Raw genomic sequence first — 16,737 nt, 5'->3', positions numbered from 1 at the left:
TGCATATGAATTAGTGAGAGTTAGAGAGGAAAAATTAGAGATACATTCGGGAGGTCTGCCAAAATTTTGTTAACGACTAGGCAAAAGTGTCAATGGTGCCCGTGTGTGCCCTCTCTTTTAGGATGACTCATGTGCATCCATTCCAGATCAATCCTGTTAAAAACCGTTCGACCATTTGCATAATGGTTGAGATAAGTGTGAGAGAAAAGCATAAGATAGAAATGTGGAAAAAGATAGAAATATTTGACCTTGGTATTTGTGACTCAAAACAAAATCGGAACTGAGTGAAAGGAACAGTTATGTTTTTGAATTGAATAATTCTGTGACGTAATATACAGGGTGGTCCAAAATTATGGTGACCTGAGTTACGCTTTCTGGGAAACGTTGAGAAACGGATTCATGGATAATTGAAATATGTTCTTGATAATAGACATAAAAATTTACCATTCAAACAAAATCCTGACTTGTGACAACGGGTTCAGTTTTGACAAACTGCATACTTTGAATCCTTGAAGTTCTGAAATTGATTACTGCTGCAGTTTTTGTTACACTTTACAAACAAAAACATACTACATTAATTTGGGGATAGACAAGAAATGGAATAGTCTGGTTACTTTATATGAATCAAAGCTTTTTTCGAATCAGAATATCAGACAATGTAATCAAATAACGTAAGGTTTCATTACATTCAAACTAAAAACCAGGGTATTTTGGTAACTTTTTGTTTATACCGTATATTCTCTATTAGTGCTTCATCTCCAGTAGCACTGCAGTCTCTAATAGTGCTGCATTCAAAGTAGGCCTGGAAATTAGTGCTGCATGCAGCACTAATAGAGAATATACGGTATACTTTTATTTTTTTAACTCACTCTAATTTCATCGAGCATTGGGTTCGGATAATTTCTGTTCTGAAAGTTCTTGTCAGCTTTCTTATTTGGCATGTTTTGGCTCTCTGAGTTTGGTTTTCACATACCATATTTCCTATTTGATTATGGCAGCCTCTAATAGTCTTTCACTGATTCATTGTCAGGCTGAATGTATTTTCTAGAAATTTCAGCAATTTTTTGCATGCAAAATAAATAGAGAAACCACTGTATCTCATTTTCTTTCATTCGACCTTAACCTTATAAAAATTTAGTAAACACCCGTTTGTTTTTTTTTCCATTTTCCAAACCATTCTCAGGGTGCTGACCAGACGGCTGCTAACCTCTCGAATGAGATGACGGAAACAAAAAGTCAATAAGGAGACCGGTATCAGTGAGCAGATGATCCATTTAGGAATTGTATTAGTATCAGAGATTATCGAAACCGGACACCTGTGCCGTAGTTTCTATAAAAGCACATCACAGGAAGTGTGAGAAGTATCACTCCGTTTTTCGGGCTATGATTCATAATTTGCTTCTTATTTGTTTGCCATTGGCTGCGGCGGTGAGTTTTGATTTTTTTTCAAAAATTAAATTTTTGCGTAATTGATTTAAAATGCACTCTGTATTGGTGCCACTTGATAGCTTAATATGTAATGAATAATACAATATGAAACGTATTTGATAAATTAAGATTACACACTTGTTTTCAATTTATTCATTTGCAAGACGATTGAAGAAGATTATTTTTCAAATTAACTCAGTTTTCAACTACCATTTTTTTCCAACGTCACGAAGTCACGAAATCAAATATGAAATAATGTTGAAAAATTAAATTAAAGGATTGTTCAGTTATGATATTTAGTTAGGTTGTACAATCAAGAATGTATTTAGAAGAAAATTCCCACTGATAATACACCAATTTTTGATACACATTTCTTTCAGCAAATACCGGTATATCTCCGTGCTCCAGCACTTTCAGCAGTTGCTCCAATTGCCCAGCTCCAGTGTTCTCAGCAATGTATGCCATCTTGCCTGCCATCATGCCTTGTTGCTCATTATCCATCAGCTAGTGGATATCAACCATATGGGTCTGCTGTAGAAGAGTATCCTTATCAAATTCGGTCTTCTGTAGCAGTTGCTCCAGTTGCTCCGCAACCTGTGGTAGCTCCGGCCCCGGTGGCAGTCAGTGGATATCAACCATACGGAATTGCTTACTACCCAGTCGTTCCATCATGCACTGCTCAATGTATGCCAACATGTGCTCCAACCTGCGTTGACACCCCTGCTTCTTCTCCAGTTCCACAGAGAGATGACCTGCCAACTCCACCACCAGAAACTGTGCCAACGCCTGTACCAGAAGTTCCAACTACTACTACTCCGACTGATGTTGTACCCTGCAAATGCTTGATCAAAATAACAATAACTCAAGGAGATAAGGTGATATCAAAATGTGGACCGAATTCATGCATGTGCCCACCAAGTTACAGTCAATGTGGATCCAATTGTTGTAAAGCATAAATCAATTGTTGTTAACTAAACGTATTTTAGTTGTTAATAATAAATAATATTTGATCCATGGATATTTTTTTTTTGACCATGTTTATCACCGCGAAAGAGAACTGTGAATATAACAGAAGGGAGCAGTCAAAACTGTTTCAGTAATTATTATTTTCCGCGCTTGGTATTCTAGTCCGCATTACACCGGCCACCGCACCTTTCACGCAGCAACATGTATCTCGCGAGACCACTGTTAGAGGAGAAAAGGTATGTTTTGAATTACCCGTACCTCCAAAGCCCCAACAACAGCTGTGTGGTTGAGTGGTAGTGTGCGGTACTTCGGTCCTCGTACTCTGGTTCAATCCCCGCTGCAGTCTGAATGATGACTCTTCGGCACATCCTCTACAGACCTGGTGTGCTTCGGCCCCGACAGAAAACGTTAACAACGTTTTGATCTTTTTTAATCTTCAATGAGGGTTTTGAGCAAATTTAAAATATCTAACAAGATTAAAAATCAGTAAGTATTACAGGATCATAAGATCATGAGAATGCCTATTTACTGGCGCGAAAATGTTGGCAGGCCGCGGCTGCGAGAGAGCATGTAGCGAAGAGAGACGCAGGTCCCTTCACTACGAGATATTTGCCGCCAGAAAAGTAGGCATTTTCATGATCTCATCGTCCCGTAATAGTCATTCAAAGATTAAAAAAAAAACTATACTGTAATTATTGAGCTGTGTATCAAGCAGGAATCAAAATTAAAACATTAGTTTTTACATACATTCTAAAACAGTGTATACGGTATTTTAAATATGAGTAAAAAGCTATACATTTTCAGTAACACCAGTTAATCGCGTCTTCTTCCGTTTTTTTTTTGACTTTTCATTGGGCCTCATATTGCAAGGATGAGTTAATATTAATATATTATTACAAACATAATTAAGGCGGTTATTTTAAGCCATGCCAAACGGTTGGTTTCAGAATATGTTTATTGATCCATTCAGTAACTGTTTCTGTGCTGAAATTGTTTCCTTGATACTTTTTTTGTTGAACAACTTTGGCCTGATATCAAAAACTTACATATCTTTTGAAGAATATGTTCCTGTCAACGGAAACACCAAAAACACCAACAAAGCGGCTAGATAGGAAAAATCATATGTATAAATGAACCCGCTCAAAGACCTAACTTAAATCCACCAGAAACCGGAGAATTGCTTGTAAAGTATATAATACAATTAATGAGTTAGCAGTAAATGCTGAGAATAAGAAAAAATGGTACGTGTTTAATACCCCCGCCATTTTTGAAATTTATCATATTTCCATTAATTTTGATGTTCAAATTAAACGCGATACACACTCTCCTCGTTAGGGTTAGGAGTTGTGTTTTCCTAATAGTAAGCCTAAAAATACAATATCATTCTACACGTTTTTAATCTTATAAGTTAAACAATTAATTTTTAAAATAGCGGGGATATAAGACATACATACACAAGTACAGAAAAAACATATGCAGACATCACTTGACATATTATTAGGTCGGTCAATAAGTTTTGTCGTTGTTTCTCAGTTTTGATTTTTTCTTAGATACTTTTCTGTTTATATAGAAGACTGTTAGTAATGACAAGCCCAACAATATCAGCCATATCGGACTATTTCCAGATAATTTAAATCTCAGAACTGTGATGACGAGATAAAAATTTTTTCTCGATTTTTTTAAAATTTTTTGGCAAAAAGAAACAGTTTATATGTCCTGATGTATTAGACAGATAGTTGAATGAAAATCTGCAATTCTGCATACTCTTCATACTCTTTTGATTGCGCTACTCGACATTTGGCTCCAGCTTCTTGCCCAAGTTGTGCCGGAAAATTATTAACATGGATCAGAAGTTGGTTAAACTTGGACAAAAGTTGGGCAAGACTTTGGCCAAACTTGGATTTATGCTGCGCCAAAGATTAACCCAAGTTTGATCCAACTCTTCCCAAACTTTGGCCGGAACTTTTCTTGTTTTGTTTTAAACTTGGGCAAAAGTTTGGCAAGAGTTGGGTCAAACTTGGGTTAATCTTTGGCGCAGCATAAATCCAAGTTTGGCCAAAGTCTTGCTCAACCTTTGCCCAAGTTTAGCCAATTTCTGATCCAGGTTAATATTTTTCGGCCCGAACTTGGGCAAGACGCTGGAGCCAAATGCCGAGTACATTCATTAAAGTAACAAAAATGCTTGCAAAAATGACTTTTTAAAATTTGATACAAACAAGATACAAAAAAGTGATCAATAACAATATTAATAAGCACATCAATTACTACATTTTATCAGTTTACCACTTTTATTTATCTTAACCCGCTGCTAAGTTACAGTTGGTTGAAGCAAGCTAAGTACAAGTTTCAATAAACACCTTTTTCTAGCTGTTCGCTCGTAACTCCAAAACCAGTTGTTTGTCAAAAGTTTTGTCAACACATAAATCATAATTTTTAATTTTACACATTTTTGTGGTTGAAAATTTTTGTCATATCTCAGGTTTTTACAAAAATATTAATCATCAAAGCAAAAAAAGCGTAGTTTATTGAAAATGGAAAAAACAACTCCAATGTTCTGATTTGGACAAGTTTGCTTAAATGCCACACATCTTTTCCAACACTCAAGATATGACAAAATTTGCAACAAAAAAATGTAAAAGATTAAAGAGTTATTGTTTCATCTGTTGACAAAGGTTTTGTCAAACAACTGGTTTTGGAGTTAGAGGTGAAAATCTTGAAAAAAGGGTGTTTATTGTAACTTGCACTAAGCTTGCTTTAACTAACTGTAACGTAGCAACAGGTTAAGATAAAAAACGATAAAATGTAGTAATTGATATGCGTATCAATATTGTAATTGGTCACTTTTTTGTTTCTTGCATGTTACGGAAGTTAGTGTCCTTCAAAGTTTAAAAAGTCAATTTTGCAAGTATTTCTGGTCAGTTTAATGAATGTATCGCAACCAAAAAGATACGCATGGGTCTTTAATTGCAGATTTTCATTCAACTAACTGTCTAATACACACAGTTCTGAGATTTAAAATATCTGGAAGTAGTCCGATGTAGCTGATATTGTTGGGCTTGTCATCACTAACAGTCTTCTATATAACCACAAAAAAATTCTCTAAGAAAAATCAATTTGAGAAACAACGACAAAACTTATTGACCGACCTAATAATAATGAAAAACAGTCTATATTTGTGTACAGCAGTCACCATGCGCGTCGGACCTACATAATCTTCAAAACAACACTGTCAGAGGTCTACTAATAGTAAGCAGTGTGCCTGTGTGTTTTGTTTTTGTGTTTTTGTGTTTTTCTGGATAGCGCGTTATGCACCCAACGTTAAAGGCCATGGTTTCTGCTGTTCACAAGTATCGATTTTTTTCATCATAACCTATTTAGTCTCAAAAAGTTTCGTGCTTTTTCTCGCTTTAATGTGTTATGTATTTTTCAGGTGATTAATGAGCGTTTGGTTAGATATAGAAGGGTTTGATAGTAATGAAATTATTGAACGGCTGCAGTTGTATGGGCCTTCTTATGTAGCCTTCACTGCAATGGAACTGACGTTAACAATTGTGACCTTCTTGAGTATTTTGATGGTTAGAGATAGTGCCGTAATTGAGTTAGTGTTCGAAATCAGAACAAATTCTTCCAACAAAAATCAACTTAAAAATTTCAGCGCTACACCAATGCGCAAATGGATGAAAATATTGAACTGTGAAATTAGAATGTTGATGTGGCTTAACTTGGCTGGTTTAATTATGACCATTTTTCCAGGTAACAGAGTATTTTACGACTTAATTTTTTCAATTTTTATAGATACCGCGAAATCAGATATCAAATTTGTTGAGAATGTTGTTCTATTGAACATTTTGATATACTCTGTAGTGACATCAATCGGAGGATTAGGTTTGTGCATCTAATATAAATAGCAATACTAAATTTTGCCAAACTCATGCTGAAACCACATCATGTCATTCGTTTACTGAAGTAAAATCTGACAGCATGAGCTCCAGTGCCAAAATGATTTTATATCTTTTTGTTACTCGCTTCGTTTCAATGTTTTAACGCCTGTTTAGCATTCGAAGCTTAAGCGGTTTGAGAATTCAAAGAAAATAAAACCCAAACTTGGTGTTCTTCAAAAAAATGATTTTTACTGTGTGATCAGAATTGAGTTTAAAAAAAAAGTTGAGTGAGTACTGGGACCGGTGTAGTTTAACAACAGCCATATATTGCTATAATTGAACTTGAATTGATTTGAACATTAGATTAATAGGAAAACATAAGTCTGCCAGTCCAAATATCCATTCAAACTGACTTGTTTTTCAGGCGTTTGTGAAATTAACCTACGAAGTAAAAGAGAAAAATACTTCCGAGTCATCTTCTGGATTTTTATCGTCTTCATTCATCTATGTCAGGCTGTTTATGTATCTCTATCTCCAATGAAAAATGGTAAATGTTGTGCAAGACTTTATTTTTCGTTTTTATTAACGTCAACTGTAACTGTGTGAATGAGCAATACATAATGTTTTCTTTAAATAAAGAAAACTATCTTAAAAACTAAATATATTCTCATTTTGAACAATAAATTGATTTTCAGCAACATTGGTTGCTTCTGCATGTTACTCTGCCAATGTCTTGAATGATTTGAAATCTCTTCCAATTGGTGAATTGTGAGAATTTTTCATTTTCAAAATGAACTAAAACAACTATTTTCAGAGCTAAACAATCGACTATACTCTGTTCAGAACTTCGTGGAACCGAAGAGATGGAATCTGTTATGGTGGAACCGAGACGATCTAGCATTTTCGACGATTCATCAGAACATGAAGTTGATATGTAAGTAAACCTCTCTTTTAAGACCAAATCTAGAATCAGATTATTTCAGTCTATATGCCCGACTTTATTATAGTCTCTTGATGTTGTCCGTTGCATTTTCCACTTATCACATTTTTGCTAACATGGATAAACCTGAAAGTCTCGAGAATACGCTGAAATGTGTCTTACACGTGTAAGTATTAGGTTGGTCCGGAAGTCTTTATAACTGGGTTTGCTTTTCCACCGCTCGCCACAGTTGCACTTTGGTATTCCCTCGTTGCTAGTGAATAACAACAAGAGTAGGAACTTCATTGTAAGCAACACCTCATTCCCTTCCCTCTGGCCTGAAGTTAGTTAACCAACGATGTATGTCCCTAGTGCGATCCACATCCGATATGGTTTGATGTACCTCTTTCTCTCTCATACCACGATGAAGGAATCGGAAAGTCTCCTCAAGAATGTTTATGATTCACATGTCCCCTACTATAATATCATACGCAATTGGTTCCAAAGCTTCGAGAAGGACGACTTTTCTCTCGAAGACTCTGAGACCCCATAAATTGGATTTGGACACGTTGCAGAAAGCCATGGCAACGGATCCTTTCCAAATCACCCGTGAGCTGTCAACCACACTTGGGTCCCGTCAAACCAACATCGTACAAGATTCAGTTAATACAGGGTGGCCCATAACTATGCGGACCGCAAGTCGTACTCATAAAATCTGATTGGAACATTCAAAAATATGATAACAACACATATTTTATTTCAAATTTTCTAAGGAACAAAATTTGTTGTCAAACTTTCAAATTTTCCGCTTGTGAAATTCTACAGGCCTGCTGACATTCCTAAAAAATTTTGACGTTGGCACGCAACTCATTGGTGTTCTCCTTTTTGTTGTCATTTCTAGGTTCTATTGCAAATATCATCACTTTAGCAATCATATTTGGATTGACTTTTTTCTGAGAATCCGTTTTGCAATAAAATTCATAAATGTTTTCATCTGACATTGATGTGGTCATTGATTGAAGGGAGACAAATCAAGAACATCAGAAAGCCGACGTTCCACTTGGCACATCAGTTATGTAAAAAGTGAATGTTTTGATAAATAGCCATATGATTCTACTAATATTTTTCTTTCCTTGTGGCAACAATTATGTGCTTATCTCATTTTATGGCTGATATATACCAAAAACTGTCACTAGCTATTGAACTCCTTGTAAAATCGGCTGTAGTTACTGTCAAACAATCACCCAACAGGAGCTGGAATTTCATGGAACCAATTCCATATACTTCAACATTTATTAAAATATATTTTTCGCTTCCAAAATGTATACATTACTGTAGAAAAGATCGGTTTCGAAATTTCCACACTCAAAAATCGATGCGTGTCAAAGAGTCGTCAGTGTGGGAGATGATGCTAGTTTGACGACTCTGCCTAGATTGCGTAGTTTAACAAATCACATTTTTTTAAAGTTAGCTAATAGGAAAACATGTCAGCTATCAATGAACAAATAAAACAAAAATTTAAAATTTGTCAGGCGAGAAAAAAACATATTTTTGTGAGAGCAACTCGGTCCGCATAATTATAGGCCACCCTGTATTATTATCTCCTCATTTGTTTTAAATTTCTAATTAGATATCTAAGAATGCGAAGATTTATAAACAAAATCCCCTCACCATACTCAATTTTAAATATTGTTAGACTTTCTAGTCTTTGAACTTCATTCGAAAAAGTTTCAGAATATTTTAAAAATTTAATCATTCTATCGTGCTTTAAAAAGGGTTTTAAAATTGAGAGATGGGATATTTGGAACGGTAGTTTAATTTTATAACGTTTTGTTTTCAGTGGTGGCCAAAATGTCTCGAGCAGCTTAAAATAATTATTCTCTACCCTCATTTCGGTTAGTTATTCTACTATTTACTATTTGTAGATGGTTTCTCAAGGCATTTCAATTTTTTTTAATTTTCAGCCTGAAATGTCATTCGGAAGTGTTCAATGTCATCTACTACCACTACTATCAGTTTTAGAATTTACAGGATCGACAACTTCAATCAGTCAGGATATTATATTTTCAGAGCCAGTTTTTTCTTCTTTCACAGGTTCTTTTCCCTATTTTTTTGGATGGAAAAAATTCGTCAAAAAATTATCATTCATTCTAAAAGTATCATTCTGCCTAGTACTGTATTTTTTGTTTTAAATTCGATCTACGAAACTACAATATAGTATTGCATTATTTCTTACTGTTTGCCAAGATGACCTAATGCTGCAACTAGTTCCTGTTGTATCCATCTGCCTTCTGTTTAAACCCCCGTTCATTACAACTACTTCCAGTTTCTGCATCACACGTGATTAGGTTTTGAAATCGGTTTATTGTAAACATTAAATGCAGGAACATGTACGACTATTACGAACTCACCATATGAAATTAATTTGCAAATTCAATGAGGATGTGCAAATGGCACATTAAAATCAGGCAACTCTGGCGTTTCGGGAAAAAATTGAGAAGAAAAAACATCGAACGTGTAGAAACCCACATCAGAGATTTGTAATTTGAAATGAATAAGAAAAAAATTGACAAAATCAAAAAGAACTGTGACTAAAATTGTAAAGTATATGGGAATAAAGTTGAAATTGGAAGACTAGATAGAACTGTTTGATTTGCGTAAGAATCTGATATTTGGGTAGGACAAAGTTGTAAAATTATCAGTATAACTCGGGCAAATACCTATGTTCTCTATTGGCAAAATCAGTTGGCGAATTATTGCTGGGACGACAATGACAATCGGTTTTATGAATGAGTGAATGACAAATTGAAGAATATTATTAGGATTCTAGACACGTTGATGCTCAAGCTGTTGTTGTGCGGCAGCTAATTGTTGCAACTGTGGGTTTCCAATATTGTAGGCAGATTGGGGAACTAGGCCGTATCCTGCTGGATAGGCGGCGTATTGCTCAATTGTTGTAGGGGCGGCTGCGACTGAAAATGTTTTATTAAATTTGAAAAAAAAAAATTTTTATTTAATTTTAACTTCCTATCGTCGAACATACATTTTCCTTGGGACTGAATACCATAAGCGGCGGCAGCTTGTGGGTTCATTACTGCGGCCAGAGCATTATAATCGAACAATTGTTGCTGAGCAGCGGCTCCTTGTTGTGCCATCAACGGATTGACCAGTCCTGTGACAGTCGGATAATACATTTGAGGAAGTCTAAAAAAAAGTATTGATTAATTACCGAACACGGAATTGACAGGAGGATGTAAATGCCAAATGCTGGAAATGAGGCAACAGTGTTTATCACAATATCACCCAAAAAACACGCACATGCGTGATAAAAATTCACTTTTTTTGGTTCTGGAAAGTATAATTATTTTTGTTTTTGTTTTAACAATATTAAGAAACTCCACATTTTTTCAGTTCAGTTTTTTTGAGTTAGTGCAAAAGAAATATCTAACATATTTGGATAGAATGAAAAGTAAAATCATTGACAACTTCAAAATTCCAAAAAAAAAAGTATCAGAAAAGACGTAACCAAACTATAGCAAAGTTTAGAAAATGCGTGATGGTTTTAGTTAGGCAGCCAAACCCATTGACCTACAAAGAAATAATCATCAATCCCACCAATGAAGAAAACAACTTTGGGGTGCTCAGTTCATTCAGGACTATGCAAGTTTTCACCAAGGGAAAAGAGAAAAACTCGAAATCATATAGGTTTGGGAAATAGGTGAAAATGAAGAGAAAGAGAGTATGGACACGTCAAAAACACAGCACTATTGTATTCCGCTTTTGGTTTGGAAAATGAAAGTAATGATATTGGCACACGTCAAAGCACGCCTAACCTTTAGTTTTAGGCATCCACGGATTTCGATTCAACCGGCCACTTGTCTTAAAATATTTTGGTTTACAATCATTAATATTATTTAAGTTATTATTAAACGTGTGAAGATGGTTGAACACAAGAGTACTTCTCAAGTATCCTAGGCAACTTTTGAGCTAGAGCACAAAGTTCTACAGTGTTTTGTCATTGCTGTTGTTGTCGTGTTGTTTCTTTTTTCTGTATCAACACAACTCAATTAGCGGTGATTTTTGGATGAGATAGGAATTGTTGGAAGTATGTCACACACAGGCAAATCACCGAAACTTACCCCATTCTTGGTTGAAACAAAGCCTGAAGTTGAGTGGTGAGTGGAAGTTGAACTTGTCCAGCGGCCAGCGCTAAAATGACCAACTTGGTGATTTTGGTTAACACAGACAAAAACTGAATAGAGATGCGCGACACAAACAATATCCTTTGGTTATGAAGGTTGTGGAGGATTGATAATGTTTAGCAGAAGCCAAAACACACGGGGAGAATAAAATGATCTGAGAGCTGCTCAAGAGCCGCACAAAAATTCGAAACTTACCAGCAAGTTGCACATTTGTTCTTGGTTTAGCTCCGAGGTATGCCAAGTTGACATTAGCCTTCCTTCCATCAATGATTGGATTTGGATCTTTACAAGCTCTTTCTGCAGAAGCACGGTCCTTCATTGTTACCTGAAAAGTTATGTTTCATTAACAAACATATGTAAAGATCATGTTTTTTTGCGAAGAGTAATCTTTCCATCTTTGCTGTTGCAACTATTTGTTGAGATATATATGGTTGGGAAATGTTTGCTAACAAAATACGCGTGCGATTCCTATGAAGAGCCGCTTGAGAGGTCAAAGCAGAACCGCGAGATTTCGGAAATTTGAAGATTTCTTCATCCACCTTGTTCCCGAATTATTTTCCAATTTAGTGAAGTTAAATCAAACGAAATTGTTTCCTCTTTTATCTGGACGGACAAGATAAAAAATGGTTAATCATGTCAAAAGTGATTGATGATTAGAAACCGTTTCGTTTCAATTGACCTCCAACGTAAGATCTCGTGAAAAAATATCGCAAACTAGAAATTTTTGACATTCCAGTGACTTACAAATCCATATCCTCTGCTTTTTTGTGTGTTACGATCAGTGATGACTACAGCCTCTTCAATATCTCCAAACTGCTCAAAATACTCGTGAAGCGTCTTGTCACTTGTATGGTATGGCAGACCACCGACAAAGATTTTGGTGAACATGGTATCACGGGAACCTGAAAATGAATGGAGATGAACTAAAAAATTTGAAATATTTCCAGTTTCTATTCCTATCGCAAGTCTTCTTTTAAGTGGAACCATATGTGAGGTTACACACAAAAGTTGCATACCACTGTCATTTTTCCCTATCTTTTTCCCTCTCTAAACCATCATCATGTGACAATTCGATGGGGATCACAGGAAACTCACCAACTACTGGTTCGGCGTTGGTTGATTGTGCCAAAGCAGCGGCAGCAGCATGCACCAGTGGATCTTGGACTTGGCCGTACATTTTTTACTTGATTTATATAGGGCCTAGCTTAAATACCGTGAAATTGACCTGCAAAATGTTTTTGTTTGAAGTTTTGTATATATATACATAGAAATATGAGAAGTTTATAAACGATAATTTAAAAAAACATATACAACATCGAAGGTGTGAATCAATAGGAAATGAGCTAGAGCCAACATGAAACTGAAAACTTTACACTGCTATTATCTATCACTCGTCATGATCAATGAGTTATCAGAGACCTTACTTACCTCAGAGACCACATAGGTAGAGATAGTGAAAACTAAACGAAAGGCGACAAATCGCGAGAGAGAGATAAAATAGAAATGGATAAGAACGAGCCGACGAAAAGCTCGCGCGCGCACAAAATCCGTAGGTCTGTCTCCGGTGGTGGGTGAGCCTGTCAAAGTTTTGCTGCTCTCCAAACAGAAGCCAACCACCGCCCGCCTGTCGTCGCAAAAATTGACTCTTTCTTTCCAACACTCTTCCCCCCGGTCAATTTTTGCCATAATATTTCACCACAATGAGCCGTTGCGCAAATAACACCACCTCTGGAGTATCGATTTATGTCATGCTGATCCAGAAAAAAAAGATTGAAATCGATGAAGAGAAATAAAACGCGAAATAACAACAGAGCTCAACTGACAACGAGTGGGTGGATGTTGGGATGAAGTAAAAGAAGAAGGAGGAGAAGAATAAGAAGAAAGAAGGCTCAATCAAAGGATGCGACAAGGAGAAGTTGCTCCAAGAAGAAAAGAATAGAGACAGAATGAAGAAATAATCCATCTCTGATCACATTGCATTCATGATGTGGTGGTGGGAAATACAGAATAATACTTATACTGTAAGATGTTATTTGGAAAACAATTACGAACTGCAGTATAATTTTTTGTTTTTCTTTTTCTGTGTGAAATTTTAGCTGAGAGGAATGTACAGAGGATTTTGAATTTGGCGGCGATTCAAAAATGAAACAACCATTTGTTTGTGCCCAAAAATAGCAAAGAGAGCCCAATTTGTTGCGATGCTACAAAAAAAGAAAAAAATACCGTTCGCTCAATGTGCTCGGACTAAGACGTTCGCATGTTTGGACAATCCGAGAAAGGCAGCGAAAACAGTGGGAGGCAAAAGAAACAAACTGATGCTCTCCTCCTCCCGGGGGCTAGTCTTGTTTTTCGGGAATACAATTGCTTCAAATCTGTGCGTTTCGAGTATGGGAGTCTTTACCGCCCCTCGTCCTCACCGCCTGATTAAACAATTGGAGGACTTGGAAAGCTGTTGTTGAACGACGCAGAGCACTCTGAATATGGCGGTTCGTCACATTTACATGGAAAAACTTTAAGGATTCTTATGTGAAGTGCCATGTGCATTGAAAATATGGGAAAGTGTTGAAGATTTGAAACCCGGACGTGGTGGTGTTTCTCATCATATCAGTTTATCTTCGATAGTAAGCACAGAGACCGTATAAACCATGCAGAGAGGAAATTTCACTTTTTTATGTTATTTATGTCCGTCCGCAAAACTTCGAAGACACATGACTGAATGAAACTGTTTGTTACAAAATGATTGATTAGAGGGGGGGGGGGGGGGGGTAGAACTAAAACTGGAAGGGCTCTGAATACCAAATACCAGAACCAAATTTTTTACTAAAGGTGAAGAAGCTTTACAAATAGTGGGGAAAAAGGGGATACCATCGAGTTTTTGCAACTTTTTGAGAAAACTATAGCACTGTCGCATGTTCAAATCCGTACAATGTGTGAATATTAATAATTAAAACTGATGGAGACCATCAAACTGTAAGGAACATGTTTCAATCGATGACTTCCAAAAAAGTGGCAAAAACTGAGTAGTAACTACTTTTCAAAACAAAATAACAAAATTTCAACAAATAAAAAATTTTTGACACTATTTGATGAGCTTTTAACAATTTACATACTAGCTAGCATCATCTTGAATGATTCAAAATTAAAGAGAGAAAATAAACAAGCTCAGGTGCATCAAGAGCAGTCAGCTGAGTTTTTTTGCCGGATGAGCGCCAGCAGGAGTAGAAGAAGAAGGAGGTAGCAAAAATATATTTCGAGTGAAAAGAAAACTGGTCTTAAAGGCGGTTGGTTCATCGCCCCGAAAACAAATAGGCCAAGAGCCAACGAAAAAGTGCGAGCGCGAGCCGTTGAAGAACGAACGAAACATGAAACTTTCCCCGGCTCGAGGCCTACGGCCTGGATCGGGAACAATCTACTGAATTGCTTCACGCGGCGCGAAAAACATGCATTTTTCCATCACCGACGACGTGCGCACTGATGATGTCTTAGGGCATGCCTTTGATAACGGCGGCAGATGCCAAACCTGCTGATGTGGTCGCAAAAGAAATAAATAAAAAGTCAATTATGATTACGCGTGTTTTCGGCAATCGTCTCATTTATTTCATCTTCCTTTCTTCGAAACACCAGGAGAAAGTGACAGAATGAGTGAGGGAGGGGGGGGGGGGGGGCCCGGGGAGGGTTAGGGCAGAAACATTTTGAGACTTGTAAACAGTTGACATCTCTACCAGTGCAATAAATATACATGTTGAGCTCCTGTAAGCCACTCTGGTGGTCCTCTGGCAAGCAGACGCACCAGATGCCTGCGCAGAACAAATGTCGTAAGAATCGTGAGGCGATGGAGTGGCATAAAGGATTCATAGGGCTGCTGTGTTAACTGCTGGTACCAGCAGCAGCCTAAGATTATCATTCCACGAAACAGTAGTCTAATGCATAGATTAGGAGAGGCATACATTGGTGATGAGGAACGTTTTCTAATAACTGAAAACAAGAAACGAAAGAAAATGTCAGGAGAAACTTGTGATGGTGGAAAAATTTCATAATGGTTGAGAATAGAAAAAAGTCATTTACTTCCCGAATGCACAAGAAGTTCTAAACAAATTGGAAATACATTGTTTCACTTCTAAACATTTCTCAACTAGCTCGCCTTTATTTCATTTAACCTCTTCTTTTCAAAATACTCCAACCTCATCTCTCTCTCTCTCTCCCTCTCAATTTTCAATCAGTATCTGGAGAAATTCGATTTGCTGCTCCTATTGTGCAGAGAATTTCTAAGAGACCCCTAAGAGAGTGAAAATACGACACCGTTTCGAATGGATAGAGTCAATTGCGATGGAATGTGATGCGGTTAATCGAGCGAAAAGTGAGACGAGATGGCTGAGAACTGTAACCAATTGGAGGGACGAAAAACGGAAATCGAGACGTGAGAGGAGGCGGCAAAGAATGCTGTTGATTGCGTTTATTTTGGCACAAAGAGCAGCTAATTGAACAAAAGAGCTGAGAGGAGGATAGACGACAATAGGGAAATATGATGATAGATGGAAAAAAATTCTTGTCGAAAGAGCAAAATGTTAGAGAAATGGGAATTATGATCAACTATGGGTTTTGAGTAAAATATTGAAATATGGAGAGGTTCTGGAAAAATAAATTAGAAATAGAGGTGCAAAGAAAATATGCAAATAAATTAAACAAGCGAGCGCGTGCGATATTTCAGTTTTATTCACTTTGTAGCGACGGGAAGTGAAAGCCTACCGACTAACAATACACATAGTTAGAATGAATGAGGCCCGTCATCCATCTCGCTTTCGCCGCACGTTGTAAAGTGTCCAGGAATCGAATCCCGAGTCTGAATTCCAGTGCTTGTCTCTTCTTTATCCCTCTTCCCGCCGAGCATTGTGAGCGTGGGGCTCGGCGGGAAGGCAACTGTCGAGCAGCTGCTGACAACGTAAACACCATTCTTCAACAGGTCACCCTCCGCCACGACAAAATCGCTTTTTGCTGCTTTCTCACTCAGTTTGTCGGGGGGGGGGGGGGGGGCTCGGCGAGCTCATGCATTGTCATGTTTATGCTCGCCGTGCAGTCGCGATGGTTTAAGCATACAGATTATGGGTGTATGACTGTTAAGGATGATGGACATCGATTCGCGGATGAAATTGAGAAGAGTTGTGTTTCGGAAAAGTTTGGTCGAAAATTGCGAAATTTTTATGACAAATTAGTTTGCTTATTAGGACAATAGGGTTTGTTTAACAAATATTCAAAGTTTTTATATTCCAATTTGAATAGTTTGTTCGGCTAAAAAATTACCTATTACAGCACTAATTCATAACAGTTACCAAATAGTTTTGTT

General features: G+C 37.0%; 3 protein-coding genes and 5 non-coding genes across 9 annotated transcripts; 6 read left to right on the top strand and 2 right to left on the bottom strand.

The window, feature by feature from the left end:
* The first annotated feature begins 1,363 nt into the window (after positions 1 to 1,363).
* idpp-9 (Intrinsically Disordered Protein, expressed in Pharynx) lies at positions 1,364 to 2,447 on the top strand. The gene is made up of 2 exons (NM_076276.5): positions 1,364 to 1,428; positions 1,809 to 2,447. Exons 1-2 carry the CDS (start codon positions 1,384 to 1,386, stop codon positions 2,382 to 2,384), a joined length of 621 nt encoding a protein of 206 aa, NP_508677.2. The 5' UTR covers positions 1,364 to 1,383; the 3' UTR covers positions 2,385 to 2,447.
* Positions 2,448 to 2,666: 219 nt separating this feature from the next.
* Positions 2,667 to 2,766, bottom strand: T22B2.9. The gene has a single exon (NR_070780.1). It is a non-coding gene; the product is annotated as an Unclassified non-coding RNA T22B2.9 (non-coding RNA).
* On the top strand, positions 2,685 to 2,794 carry T22B2.12. Its single transcript, NR_172868.1, has one exon. It is a non-coding gene; the product is annotated as an Unclassified non-coding RNA T22B2.12 (non-coding RNA).
* A 3,037-nt stretch (positions 2,795 to 5,831) lies between these two features.
* On the top strand, positions 5,832 to 9,068 carry T22B2.5 (Neur_chan_memb domain-containing protein; the record flags this gene model as incomplete). Its single annotated transcript, NM_076275.3, has 8 exons — positions 5,832 to 5,992; positions 6,050 to 6,147; positions 6,190 to 6,279; positions 6,700 to 6,822; positions 6,971 to 7,043; positions 7,090 to 7,209; positions 7,259 to 7,381; positions 9,035 to 9,068. The coding sequence occupies 8 exons, from the start codon at positions 5,832 to 5,834 to the stop codon at positions 9,066 to 9,068; spliced, it is 822 nt and encodes a 273-aa protein (NP_508676.3).
* A 470-nt stretch (positions 9,069 to 9,538) lies between these two features.
* Positions 9,539 to 12,628, bottom strand: sup-12 (RRM domain-containing protein). 2 transcript variants are annotated; one of them, NM_001392755.1, is made up of 7 exons: positions 12,492 to 12,628; positions 12,141 to 12,298; positions 11,592 to 11,721; positions 11,334 to 11,403; positions 11,028 to 11,073; positions 10,238 to 10,398; positions 9,539 to 10,166 (listed from the first exon to the last, which is right to left on the bottom strand). In NM_001392755.1, the coding sequence occupies exons 1-5, from the start codon at positions 12,571 to 12,573 to the stop codon at positions 11,058 to 11,060; spliced, it is 456 nt and encodes a 151-aa protein (NP_001379963.1). In that variant the 5' UTR covers positions 12,574 to 12,628; the 3' UTR covers positions 9,539 to 10,166; positions 10,238 to 10,398; positions 11,028 to 11,057. The 2 variants fall into 2 exon arrangements, with proteins under 2 accessions (NP_001379963.1, NP_508674.1); NM_076273.5 differs by lacking the exon at positions 11,028 to 11,073 and having other exon boundaries at positions 9,541 to 10,166; positions 12,492 to 12,621.
* A 1,096-nt stretch (positions 12,629 to 13,724) lies between these two features.
* On the top strand, positions 13,725 to 13,864 carry T22B2.10. Its single transcript, NR_070779.1, has one exon. It is a non-coding gene; the product is annotated as an Unclassified non-coding RNA T22B2.10 (non-coding RNA).
* Positions 13,865 to 14,066: 202 nt separating this feature from the next.
* Positions 14,067 to 14,214, top strand: T22B2.11. Its single transcript, NR_070778.2, has one exon. It is a non-coding gene; the product is annotated as an Unclassified non-coding RNA T22B2.11 (non-coding RNA).
* A 375-nt stretch (positions 14,215 to 14,589) lies between these two features.
* On the top strand, positions 14,590 to 14,837 carry T22B2.8. Its single transcript, NR_070777.1, has one exon. It is a non-coding gene; the product is annotated as an Unclassified non-coding RNA T22B2.8 (non-coding RNA).
* Positions 14,838 to 16,737: the final 1,900 nt, after the last annotated feature.

Source organism: Caenorhabditis elegans, chromosome X, assembly GCF_000002985.6.
Source record: "Caenorhabditis elegans chromosome X".
Classification (NCBI taxonomy): Eukaryota; Metazoa; Nematoda; class Chromadorea; order Rhabditida; family Rhabditidae; genus Caenorhabditis; species Caenorhabditis elegans.
Note: the sequence above shows the minus strand (reverse complement) of the source record. Positions and strands in the feature narration are given on the sequence as shown.

Coding starts and splice junctions, on each gene's coding strand:
- idpp-9 (NM_076276.5), top strand. CDS start 1,384: ATGATTCATAATTTGCTTCTTATTTGTTTGCCATTGGCTGCGGCG. Junction 1,429..1,808: donor GTTTGCCATTGGCTGCGGCG/GTGAGTTTTGAT, acceptor CATTTCTTTCAG/CAAATACCGGTATATCTCCG.
- sup-12 (NM_076273.5), bottom strand. CDS start 12,573: ATGTACGGCCAAGTCCAAGATCCACTGGTGCATGCTGCTGCCGCTGCT. Junction 11,404..11,591: donor AACAAATGTGCAACTTGCTG/GTAAGTTTCGAA, acceptor TGGTCATTTTAG/CGCTGGCCGCTGGACAAGTT. Junction 10,167..10,237: donor TATTCAGTCCCAAGGAAAAT/GTATGTTCGACG, acceptor AAACATTTTCAG/TCGCAGCCGCCCCTACAACA.